The 13,543-nt window shown below is 31.3% G+C and overlaps 1 protein-coding gene across 1 annotated transcript; it reads left to right on the forward strand.

The window, feature by feature from the left end:
• Window positions 1-829: 829 nt before the first annotated feature.
• Window positions 830-2,038, forward strand: LOC136220669 (expansin-A12). The gene is made up of 2 exons (XM_066008466.1): window positions 830-980; window positions 1,174-2,038. The coding sequence occupies exons 1-2, from the start codon at window positions 845-847 to the stop codon at window positions 1,794-1,796; spliced, it is 759 nt and encodes a 252-aa protein (XP_065864538.1). The 5' UTR covers window positions 830-844; the 3' UTR covers window positions 1,797-2,038.
• Window positions 2,039-13,543: the final 11,505 nt, after the last annotated feature.

The following is a 13,543-nucleotide window of genomic DNA, read 5'->3' on the forward strand; positions in this document are numbered from 1 at the left end:
GAAACATGTGGCTTTGATATTAGTGAAAGTCTTATCTCATAATAATCCAAATACGAATACGAGTTTAAAGCCACCTCTTGTAGAGCAATAGTCTATTGAGAAGATGACAACGGAAGAACCGATCACCACAATCGAGTTAAACCAAAATCACTCACATTGAGGTTAATCGGGAGATGCAAACAATAAGTCCTAAGAGCGAACAACTGAGATAGAAAAAGAGAATGACGCAGAAAGTGAGAGAGTTTGGTGGGGGCAAATGATTTGCCTCTAAATTTTAAATAGTTTAAACTATCTATTATTTATAGTTTAAGGATTAGAATAAAATTCTAACCCTAATCTTCTATCTCTTTAGATAGATTCGACCCATTATTATTATGGACATAATTATCATTCCGCCATAGTTCGAATAATGCTAACAAGAAGCAAACTTACTTTCATTCAACTTTGGTTATGATTATATGATGGTGTACATGAACATGTTGAATCGTGTTTGCTGGTTATAGGATTAATGAAAATTATGGATAAGAAACACAAACACCGACAGCTGAGCTGAAAAGAAGATAAGCAGCACATGCTTTTGCTAATTCATGTCCATATTTTCTGTTATCACCTCTCAAACCGTACGTATTTTCGTACTTTATAGGACCTGTAATCAACGCGTTTTTCATTAATTTTAAAAACTAAGCATATAGTATTTTCCAAAATTTCGATCCAGTTTTCTTTTTTAAACCAAATTTTAATCACCGACAAGCGCGTACTAAATATGTATAAAATGGAGGCACATTGTTCTAAGATTATTGTGTTTTCGTTTTGTTTCAATTGTTTTGCAAGCAAAAGTATAAAAATGGGACCTATTATTATTAATGTTATTCCTTTTGTTTGGGTATTTTTAGCTACTTTCTTCCAGGTGATTAAGGGTAACACTTGGCTTAATGCTCATGCTACTTTCTATGGTGCCAATCAAAATCCCAGCACCCTTGGTAAGCTTATTAACATGATTACTTTTCAATTATTTATTTTTGTTACACAGAGAAGTTATTAAAAGTCTAAAGAACATGATTAATTGAATTGATCATGATCTAAATTTGATTATGATATTAGGTATGACAGGTAACTGAATAATTAGGTAGGAAAATCTAATATAATATGTAATAAGATTTATAACAATTTCAGGAGGAGCATGTGGATATGATAATACATTTCATGCTGGGTTCGGAGTGGAAACAGCCGCGGTGAGTGGTGCACTTTTTAGAAACGGGGAGGCATGTGGTGGTTGCTACCAATTAATGTGTGACTATAAGGCTGATCCTAAGTGGTGTCTCCGCCGCGGAGTTGTGACGATAACCGCCACAAACTTCTGCCCTCCGAACAATAACGGAGGGTGGTGCGATCCTCCTCGTCACCACTTTGACATGTCAATGCCTGCTTTTCTAAGGATTGCTAGACAAGGCAATGAAGGCATTGTCCCTATACTCTATAGAAGGGTGGGATGCAAAAGAAGGGGAGGAGTTAGATTCACATTGAGAGGACAATCAAATTTCAATCTGATAATGGTATCAAATGTTGGTGGAAGTGGTGATATTAAAGCTGCATGGATTAGAAGTTCAAGAACAAGGTCATGGGTGCCCATGCACAGAAACTGGGGAGCAAATTGGCAAAGCAATGTAGACCTTCGAACTCAAACGTTGTCGTTTAAACTCACTTTGGTTGATGGAAGAACACTTGAGTTCTTCAATGTTGTTCCTTCTACATGGAGGTTTGGACAGACATTTTCTGCTCGAAATCAGTTCACATAGATGAAGACTGAAATCACACAGTTACATGTCTGAGGACTAGCTTTTTGTATTGTTCAAGGACATATAGCTAACCATTTTTATTTATTAATATTTTTTCACATTCAAAATTTATGTTTTATTGAAGTTGTTACTTTCTTTATGCATATAGCTCAAAAATAGGAGCTAGTGCAGTCTAATTTGTATTTTGGATTGGATATTATACATATAATCATACAATAATGGAAAGTTTTTCTTTTCTTCTACATAGCATATTTAAATGGATATACAAAAGTCTAATTTAAGGTGTCCGCTATGGTTACTTCCTTTAAAAACAAAGTAGGATTACTTTGTTTCAATAACGAATAGTATTGCGACATGTGTCAAATTAATTTAAAATAAATTAAATTATATTAAAAGTTGACCTGCTATTACAAGTTACCACTAAATAGGAAAAATTAAAGTTACACAAGAATTCTATCCACCAAACCACTTTACGGAAATTGACACTACCTTACGGAAAATCTAAAAAACCTTTACAAATTTCCGTAATATTTCTATAATTTTCCGTAAATTAATTATTTTTTGTTAAATTATTAATAAAAAAATAATTTTAATTATATCCATCAAACTACTTTACGAAAATTAACACTACTTTACGGAAAATCTAAAAAACTTTTACAAATTTTCGTAACATTTCTATAATTTTCCGTAAATTAATTATTTTTTGTTAGATTATTAATAAAAAAATAATTTTAATTATATCCACCAAACCACTTTACAAAAATTAACACTACTTTACGGAAAATCTATAAAACCTTTACAAATTTTCGTAACATTTCTATAATTTTCGTAAATTAATTATTTTTTGTTAAATTATTAATAAAAAATAATTTTAATTATATCCACCAAACCATTTTACGAAAATTAACACTACTTTACGGAAAATCTATAAAACCTTTACAAATTTCCGTAACATTTCTATAATTTTCTGTAAATTAATGATTTTTTGTTAAATTATTAATAAAAAATAATTTTAATTATATCCAACATATCATTTTACGAAAATTAACACTACTTTACGGAAAATCTATAAAACCTTTACAAATTTCCGTAACATTTATATAATTCTAGGGAAATTAATTATTTTTGGTAAATTATTAATAAAAATAATTTTAATTCTATCCACCAAACCACTTTACGAAAATTGACACTACTTTACGGAAAATCTATAAAACCTTTACAAATTTCCGTAACATTTGTATAATTCTACGGAAATTAATTATTTTTGGTAAATTATTAATAAAAAATAATTTTAATTCTATCCACCAAACAACTTTACATAAATAGACACTACTTTACGGAAAATCTATAAAACCTTTACAAATTTCCGTAACATTTCTATAATTTTGCGTAAATTAATTATTTTTTGTTAAATTATTAATAAAAAATAATTTTAATTCTATCCACCAAACCACTTTACGAAAATTGACACTACTTTACGGAAAATCTATAAAACCTTTACAAATTTCCGTAACATTTGTATAATTTTACGTAAATTAATTATTTTTTGTTAAATTATTAATAAAAAATAATTTTAATTATATCCACCAAACCATTTTACGAAAATTAACACTACTTTACGGAAAATCTATAAAACCTTTACAAATTTCCGTAACATTTCTATAATTTTCTGTAAATTAATGATTTTTTGTTAAATTATTAATAAAAAATAATTTTAATTATATCCAACATATCATTTTACGAAAATTAACACTACTTTACGGAAAATCTATAAAACCTTTACAAATTTCCGTAACATTTATATAATTCTAGGGAAATTAATTATTTTTGGTAAATTATTAATAAAAATAATTTTAATTCTATCCACCAAACCACTTTACGAAAATTGACACTACTTTACGGAAAATCTATAAAACCTTTACAAATTTCCGTAACATTTGTATAATTCTACGGAAATTAATTATTTTTGGTAAATTATTAATAAAAAATAATTTTAATTCTATCCACCAAACAACTTTACATAAATAGACACTACTTTACGGAAAATCTATAAAACCTTTACAAATTTCCGTAACATTTCTATAATTTTGCGTAAATTAATTATTTTTTGTTAAATTATTAATAAAAAATAATTTTAATTCTATCCACCAAACCACTTTACGAAAATTGACACTACTTTACGGAAAATCTATAAAACCTTTACAAATTTCCGTAACATTTGTATAATTTTACGTAAATTAATTATTTTTTGTTAAATTATTAATAAAAAAATAATTTTAATTCTATCCACCAAACCACTTTACGAAAATTAACACTACTTTACGGAAAATCTATAAAACCTTTACAAATTTTCATAACATTTGTATAATTCTACGGAAATTAATTATTTTTAGTAAATTATTAATAAAAAATAATTTTAATTCTATCCACCAAACAACTTTACGTAAATTGACACAACTTTACGGAAAATCTATAAAACCTTTACAAATTTCCGTAACATTTCTACAATTTTATGTAAATTAATTATTTTTTGTTAAATTATTAATAAAAAAAATAATTTTAATTATATCCACTAAATCACTTTACGTAAATTGACAATACTTTATGGAAAATCTATAAAACGTTTACAAATTTCCGTAAACTTTGTACAATTTATGTAATGTAATAAATTTGTGGTAGATTATTAATAAAAAAATAATTTTAATTCTATCCACCAAACCACTTTACGAAAATTAACACTACTTTATGGAAAATCTATAAAACCTTTACAAATTTTCGTAACATTTCTACAATTTTACGTAAATTAATTATTTTTTGTTAAATTATTAATAAAAAAATAATTTTAATTATATCCACTAAACCACTTTACGTAAATAGACAATACTTTACGGAAAATCTATAAAACGTTTACAAATTTCCGTAAACTTTGTACAATTTATGTAATGTAATAAATTTGTGGTAGATTATTAATAAAAAAATAATTTTAATTCTATCCACCAAACCACTTTACGTAATTGACAATAATTTATGAAAAATCTATAAAACCTTTACAAATTTCTGTAACCTTTGAACAACTTATGTAAAGTAATAAACTTTTGTTAAATTATTAATAAAAAATAATTTTAATTCTATCCAACAAACCACTTTACGTAACTTGACAATACTTTACGGAAAATCTATAAAACATTTATAAATTTCCGTAAACTTTGTACAATTTATGTAATGTAATAAATTTCTGGTAGATTATTAATAAAAAATAATTTTAATTCTATTCACCAAACCACTTTACGTAAATTGATAATAATTTACGAAAAATCTATAAAACCTTTACAAATTTCTGTAACCTTTGAACAACTTATGTAAAGTAATAAACTTTTGTTAAATTATTAATTATTAACAGTCTCCTTCAAGTTAATGGTCATGAATCATGCATTAACTTGTCTCAAACAGTTGAAATCGTGGTTTGAAAAGGGGTTTAGTGAATATATCAACTGTTGGATCCAAAGTGCGCTATGTAAAATGCGCGCAGTCGTCCTTTCTTGCAAATCTTATCATTGGACCAAGTGAAAGTCGAGTTCTAAATGTTTAGAACGATCACTAAAAATGAGATTAGCCCAATTTCAGATATTAACATTTGGAGCCAAATAACAAGAAATTCTATTGTGGACCGGGACCTGTATTGATCTTTCTATTCAAATGATACCACATCAACAGTTGGATTGAAATGGCATCATCTGAGTGGTCGGGACCAGTACTGATCCCGGCCGATTGTAGAAAATTTTGTCAAATGACCTCAGAGGCAATGGAAGCCAAAGCACAATAAGTCGCCTCAGTGGACTGACGAGAGACAATGATGGCAAAGGTGGAGCTTCGTGGAAACTAATTTCCATTATAAGGTTTTATGTGGATGAGTAGTATATGTTTTACCGCCTTGGGTGCATGGATTGACTAGCTTTATTAACAACAAAAGACACACATGGTTTAGTTCACTTATTGAAGGTCTCCAATCACGCTATGATAAACACAATAAGATCATCAAACGCGTAAAAAAACATGTGCTTTTACTATTTGTAAAATTGGTACATGCAATTTTTTTTCTCCAAATAGAGTCTGAGGTTTTCGTTTTGCTAAAAACGAATATCGTTTTTTATACTATATATAAAAATGACTATTAACAATCTCAAATTGGAAAATTCTAAAAATTAAAGTTGTTTATTAACACATTTACTATGGAATCAAAATTTTTATTTTTCAAAATCATCGTTTTAGGAGCTTTCTCCGTCTAAACATTCATTTTCTTTTTTTTCACCAAACAACATCTAAATGACCTTAAAATTAAAAAGTTGAAGAATTAAAGTGGTTTAGAATATTATCAACTCTTTGAAATTTTCAATTTTATTAAGATCGTCACCACTCATTTTAATTTTGAAATCCTTATTTTTAGTAAAACAAAAAATCGCAGTCATCTCCTGGTCGCAAACGAAAAGCTCAATTCCTATTTGAATAAAAAAAACCTATATGTACCATTTTGACAAAACGTGAAAGCTTACAGTGACTTTTCTTACTTTTTACCCTATTAACTTTGATCATTTCTCAATTTTTTTTTTCATTTTATCCATAAAGTTTATGAGAGATTAAAAAGTTGACATAAACGTAATTTAAGAACTATATAAATATTTTTAAAAACACTGAAACTAAATAGTTGGGATAAGGTACAAAATACCTCCAACGTTGACAGCCATAAGCAATTTAGCTCTAACGTCTAAATTGATGCGATTTTACTCTTAACGTTGACAGTCATGTGGCAAGTTGAGTCAATTTAAAAAATTATTATAAAACATATCTATTTTGTTCTTTATTCTGCACCAGTTACATATCAGTTAGTTTTAAAAAAATCCACATTTTTTTATTTAATAATAGAATTGAATTATACTATTGTTAAATTCGATAAAATATTTGGATTTTTTTTATCCAACTCGTACAAAATACATTTGTTAAAAAAATTAATTTTGTTTCATATCTATTCATATGTTCGTGATCTATTAATAATGAGTGATAAAATGATGCACGTATAAAGTGTAGATGATAAGATTCATTACTGAGAAGACAGTTTGATAAATCATTTTTGGAATTGACCCGATTTGTCAATATTAGAGGTAAAAAAAATTTAATCGTTGAGGTTAAAACTACTCATAGCTATTAACATTAGGAGTATTTTTACACCTTAATATTAAATAATTAGTAGAGACTATTGTTATATAATATGTAAAAGTATAAAAATTAATAAATTGTTGATCCATAACTTCAAATAATTTGAGTCTCAAAATATTTCTATCCCTATTGTGGTGAATAATGATGCTAAAGTCGTTAGTAGAGTTGACTCAAGAAAAAAAAGGCTAGCTAGATTGCATGTGGCTTAACAGGGAAAGTTGCTTGTGTGTGCTTAATCTCGGTCTGGATTTAGGGAAGGATATGATCATCATCTATATTTATTCCGAACCTAAAATCATGCTAAATCTCAGCAATTATCAACCCTAACCGACAATTTATCTTATAAAATCTTGGGTACGGATTGACAATATAACATGATAAAATCAATCAAAATTCCTTAAACAAAATTATAAGTGGAGTAGTGTTTGAGAAAATTTAAAATTAAGTTTCGAAAAAATAAGTACTAATTGAATATTATAAATGTTTCCTTTCCTTTTTGTTATTGCTATAGAAAGATTGACTCACCTGATCCAAGATGCTGTTGGTAATGGGAGATTCCACCCGGTGTCCATCAATAAATTCTGTCCCCAGGTTACCCACTTGTTCTTTGCTGATGACGTTTTGATCTTTGTGGAAGGCAACGAGGAGCAGTTAAGTATGGTTATGGATATTCTGGATTGTTTCTGCAATGCCTCTGGGCAAAAGCTTAATATCCAGAAGTCCAGGATGATGTGTTCTAAGAATATGAATCATGGTACCTGCAAAAGATTGAGTGTTTTGTCTGGTATCCCGCTGACTAACTCTCTGGGGAAGTATCTGTGTATTCCCCTCCATAGTGATAGAGTTTCGAAAGCTTATTTTAAGGATATTTTGGATAAAACGAATAAGAAGTGTGCCATTTGGAAAGCTAAGACTCTCTCACTTGCGGGTCGCCTTACTCTGGTGCAGTCTGTCAATTGTGCGGCTCCTAATCACATTATGCAGGCTTGTCATCTTCCTGAACCTGTCCTCAAAGATCTTGATAAAATTAATCGTCGGTTCCTGTGGGGGGGAAGCGGAGGAGGGGAGGAAGATTCACCTGGTGCCTTGGAATGAGGTTTGTCAACCTAAGGATTTGGGAGGTCTGGGCATTAGGAAAACCAGAGATAATAATAAAGTTCTTTTAATGAAACTTCTGTGGCGAATGTGGCAACTTCCTTCTGCTCTTTGGGTTCAAATTTTATGCGGTAAATATAGAAAGGATAAGGTTTTTGGGGGTCCTAAGGATAGAGTTGTTAATTGTTCCTTTCTTTAGAAATGCCTTAGTGCCGTTTTCTCTGAATTTTGCTCAGGAATTGGGTGGAATGTGGGAAATGGTAAATCTATTAGCTTTTGAAAGGATACTTGGATTGGTAAAAAAACCTTTATTAGAAGTTTGTGAGTCTTTACCGCCTCTTGATATTCAGAACTGGAAGATTGCAGATGTGGTGGATTCTGAGGGGGAGTGGATTTGGTCAAAGTTTGATTCTTTCCTCAGTCTGGAATCTCTCCTGAGAATTAGAGGAGTTCAGATTAGTAGTAAGGAGGAAGACAGGGATAGTTACTGTTGGTCTTTGACAAACAACGGAGCTTTCTCTTGTAAATCGGCTTTTCAGGCTTTCTATCAAGAGTTGGATACTTCGTACCCTGAGGTGTGGAAAACGATTTGGACCTTAAAAGTGCCTTACCGTATTAGAAGCTTCCTGTGGCTAAGGGTTAAAAATAGATTGCTTACTAATTCTGATATGAAAAGGAGGCATTTAGTGGATTTTGGAGCTTGTGGCAGATGCAGTGGTCATGAAGAAACTTTGTGCCATGCTCTCAGAGATTGTACGAAAAGCAGAGAGGTTTGGAGGAAAGTTCTCCCTATAAAGGTGTTGTCTTCTTTTTTATCCCACTTTGAGGTTGATTGGTTTGTGGATGGGATTAATGGTAAGCTTTTGGCTGATTTAAAGCATGGTGTTCTCTTATTTGTGGTGGTTTTCCATCAGATTTGGAAATGGAGGAATGAGGAGATTTTTGGAGGAGATTCGGTTGTTGTGCCTAATGTTTTTTAGTTCTTTTCCACTAAGATTTGCTCCTTGGTTGATAGTTTCATTGAGGATCCTTTGGCTAGGTCGATCCAAAGGAAATAGGTCCATCTCTTAAGCTGGTGTAGACCTAGCGAAGGGGTGGTTAAGCTGAACACTGATGGCTCTTGTCTTAAGGACGGGAGAATTGCCGCGGGAGGGGTTCTGAGAGATGACGCTGGTGGTTGGATTTCTGGTTACTCTCAGAATTTGGGTATGGGTTCGTCCTTTTCTGCAGAGCTTTGGGGGATTTTTTCTGGCCTTAGGCTAGCTAAAAATCTAGGGATGAAGAAGCTTCTTGTGGAATCTGACAACCTGGAAGCGATCAAGATGATCTCGAAGAGTAATGCTATTTGCTTAAGTAGCCAAAATTTAATCAAAGGAATTAGAAGGATTTGCTCTTCCTTTGATCTGCTCAGCTTCAGCCATATTTATAGGGAGCAAAATCGGGTTGCGGACCGTCTCGCAAGTGAAGGTCATTCCAGAATGTTGGGCATCTCAACCTTTTCTTCTCCTCCATGCTTCATTTCGTTCCTGGTTTTGGATGATTTGGTGGGGGGTCAGCTTTCCTAGGCTGATCCCGGGTTAGGCGGCTTTGTTTTGTTTTTTTCTTTTCCTTTCCTACCAAAAAATAAAAATAAATGTTTAAAGTATTAAATGATATAACTGTTTGATAAATATTAAAAATAAATACTGAATTTAAAAATATTAGTCGATAATGTTCCATTTAAAATTTAAAATTTTTGTCTTTTTTCTCTTCCTACCAAAAAAAAAATTTAAATTTAAAATTAAATTTTTTAACTTATCAGAATAAGAGATTATGTGACTTGACTAAAACATTTAAGTTATGTTATCAAATAAGTTTAAAACCAATAAACACTTAATGTATTAATTTGAAGTGATGAAAATTGTTAACAAACCCCAGGTTTTTGTTAAAGTTCGGAAGGGCCTTTAAATATGTAAAGCTTTCACTTCACAATAATTTCTTTTGTTAATAACAATTGAACGTGAGACCTTATTAAGGACAAACAAAAAATTATAATCACTCTAATACTGAATAAAGGAAAAATACAAAATTAAACCATGTGGTTTGATTGATTTTTAAAGACAATTTAATGGTTTAAAAGTTTACAAATAGAGATCTATACTTTTTTGCAATTTACAAACTCGGTTATTGCTTAAAAAAATTATTGTTGTGACTATTTACTTAAAATGGAGCAAGTTAGAACAATTTTTTTAATTAGAAGCTAGGGACGAGATGGCCGCCATTAGTCATCTCAACCAAGTTGCCTAAAAGCAGCAATCCGAGCCCAAATATTATTAAAAAATGAAAGTACAAGAGTATCCAAAGAACTAGGAAAAGTGAAATGAATCTCGGGCTATAGCATTATGCTTAATAAGGAGAGAACAAAAACTAGGCATCGAGTCCTACCACTGCAAGGCCTCTAAGGCGTGAGGGCATCGGCCACCTGATTTTCCTTCCAGAAAGACATGAGAATACACGATTTCCCTATTATCTATGGAGGCCAAACAATTCTGCCAATCAGTCCGAAGAGTCTAGAGGACAATCATGGTTCGGGAGCAGAAAAGATGAATGACATAGGACGAATCACTCTCAATCCAAAGTCTGCTCCAGCCCTTAGATTGAGCAACCGAAACTGTAAACATTGCTGCCTGAAATTCTGCCATATGAACTAAGGAGCAGTCTAGAGGAAAATCAAATGAACCTAAAGAGCATCCTTGATGACCCCTAAAGACCTCTCCATAGCCAGCCTTGCTCGAAGCAACTAAAGCGTCTATGTTGGCTTTAGCCCAACCTACAAACGATTTGGAGCAATTAAAAAGCTGACTTTGCAAATTATCAAAATACACCGTCTAACTTTGTAAATTAACTAAACCACAAGTATATTTTTATTACTTTCTCTAGTCTATTTTCTTCCCTTTGTAGATCTTGTACTGGTAGACACTCGTAGCTCTATCAATTTTATCACTAAAGAAGTTGTACGAAAGTTTCAAATAGATCATGTCAAATGGCATGACCAAAGTCACAACTAGTACTATTACGGTCAAGCTAAAAAATAGGATGAATGAGCATAAAAAGAGATGGGTCGATGAGCTATATAATGTGTCATGAGCTAGAGAACCACTCCCAGAACAGTCTCCTGTGAAAAGCTCATTCACTCTAACTTACGGAATGGAAGCAGTAATTCTAGTAGATATCGAGGCATCAAGTGAGAGTCATGTACTATAGTGATGCATAGAACACTCTAAAGACAACCTCGAGGATGTGCAATGAAAAAATAGCACCCAAAGTTGTTTCCTTTGGTATTCTAGGATCCAACACAAATAGCTCATTCTATTATTTCAAGCCAGGTTCCATTACCCTCTTATGTCTTATATATGTGAATGATTTACTCTTAATTGGGAATAGTACAATATTATTCAGGAATTAGTCGTTTCTTGAATCTGCCTTCTCTATTAGCAAGTTTGGGTGATTTACATTATTTTTTGGAATCGAAGTGGATTCAAATGATAATGGTTTGTTACCGTATTAAACTAAATGTTATAATTTTATTCTTGACAAGTAAAATATTGTGGATAGGAAGGCATTTCGAGCCCTACAAATCCAAATGAGAAATTATGTTCGACCTTAAGGAAATTGCTTCCTGGTCTGGGGTTCCATTGCAGTATATTCGGTAGTTTACAGTATTTAACCTCTACTCGTCCTTATATTTCCTTTGTTTTAAATAAAGTCTCCCAATATATGTATACCCCTCGAAAATCTCATTGGATGGAAGTGAAGAGAATTCTTAGGTACTTGAATCCTATGAGGCGTTTATGGACAAAAATGGGCCTATCAGTCAACCATGCTGACATGTGGTGGAGACAATCGGAAGTCGACTAATGGTTTTACCATTTTTTTGGGCTTATAATGTCTTTTTCCTAGTTTTCTGCAAACACAGGGCTGTTTTTTGCTCCTCAATAGAGGCCGAATATTGGTCTACTTGCGACTGCTACCTCAGAAATCGGCTAGAGTCAGATGATGAAAGAGTTTGGTTTTCCAGTTCTGCCTGTCCTAATTGTATAGTGTGATAATTTGAGCGGCATATATATATATATATATATATATATATGGGTGAGATCCAGCGTGACAAGGGCTTAAGTTGTGACAATGAGCTTATTGTGTGACATAACAAAACTACGTAGTTTTAATTATAATTATAAAGGGCAAGGTGGCAAATTGGTAAATAAAATGAAAGAGATGATAGAGAAAATTGTTTTATTTCTTTTCTTTAAAATACATTTTTCTGATATCTCTAACATCGTTTTTCGAAATTTTTTATACTATTAGACTCGTCTAAATTAGACGGTCATTTTAAGATCCCTGAAACTCAAGTAAAAAAAATTCCGGTGAACGGAATCCGGGTGTGCGTTTTCCGGCGAGAAAAAAAGTGCCCAGAAAATTCTCAAAAAATTTCAGAAAATGTAAAACATTATTCTAAGAAACTTTAATTCTTGGGTCGAAACAGGATTTCTTACAGTTTAGTCCCAATAAAACTTTTTCCTTAATTTTATCCATTTTACATGCTTCAACAATTTGTTGGGACTATACCGTAAGAAATCCCGCTTCGACCCAAGAATTAAAGTTTCTTAGAATAATGTTTTACATTTTCTGGAATTTTTTGAGAATTTTCTGGGCACTTTGTTTCTCGTCAGCAAACGTTCACCCGGATTCCGTTCACCGAAATTTTTTTTACTTGAGCTTCAAGGATCTTAAAATGACCGTCTAATTTAGATGAGTCTAATAGTATAAAATTTTTTGAAAAACAAGGTTAGAAATGTCGGAAAAATGTATTTTAAAGAAAAGAAATAAAACATTTTTCTGTTGGAACAATGCAAGTATTATGTTGGAACAAATGGTACACTGATTTGGAACAATGTAAGTAGGACAAAAATGTGCCCAGAAAATTATCAAAAAATTCAAAAACATGTAAAACATCATTTTAAGAAACTTTAATTCTTGGCTCAAAGCGAAATTCCTTACAGTTTTGACCCAATAAATTGTTGAAGCATGTAAAATGGATAAAATTAAGGAACAAGTTTTATTGGGACTAAACCGTAAGAAATCCCAATCTGATCCAAGAATTAAAGTTTCTTAGAATAATGTTTTACATTTTTTGGAATTTTTTTAGAATTTGCTGGGCACTTGTTTTCTTGCCAAAAAACGCCCACTCGGATTTCGTTCACCGGAATTTTTTTTACTTGAGCTTCAGGGATCTTAAAATGACTGTCTAATTTAGACGAGTCTAATAGTATAAAATTTTTCGAAAAACGAGGTTAGAAATGTCAAAAAAATATATTTTAAAGAAAAGAAATAAAACAATTTTCTGTTGGAACAATATAAGTATTATGTTGGAACAAATGGTACATTGATTTGGAACAACATAA

Source organism: Euphorbia lathyris, chromosome 2 (assembly GCF_963576675.1).
Source record: "Euphorbia lathyris chromosome 2, ddEupLath1.1, whole genome shotgun sequence".
Lineage (NCBI taxonomy): Eukaryota > Viridiplantae > Streptophyta > Magnoliopsida > Malpighiales > Euphorbiaceae > Euphorbia > Euphorbia lathyris.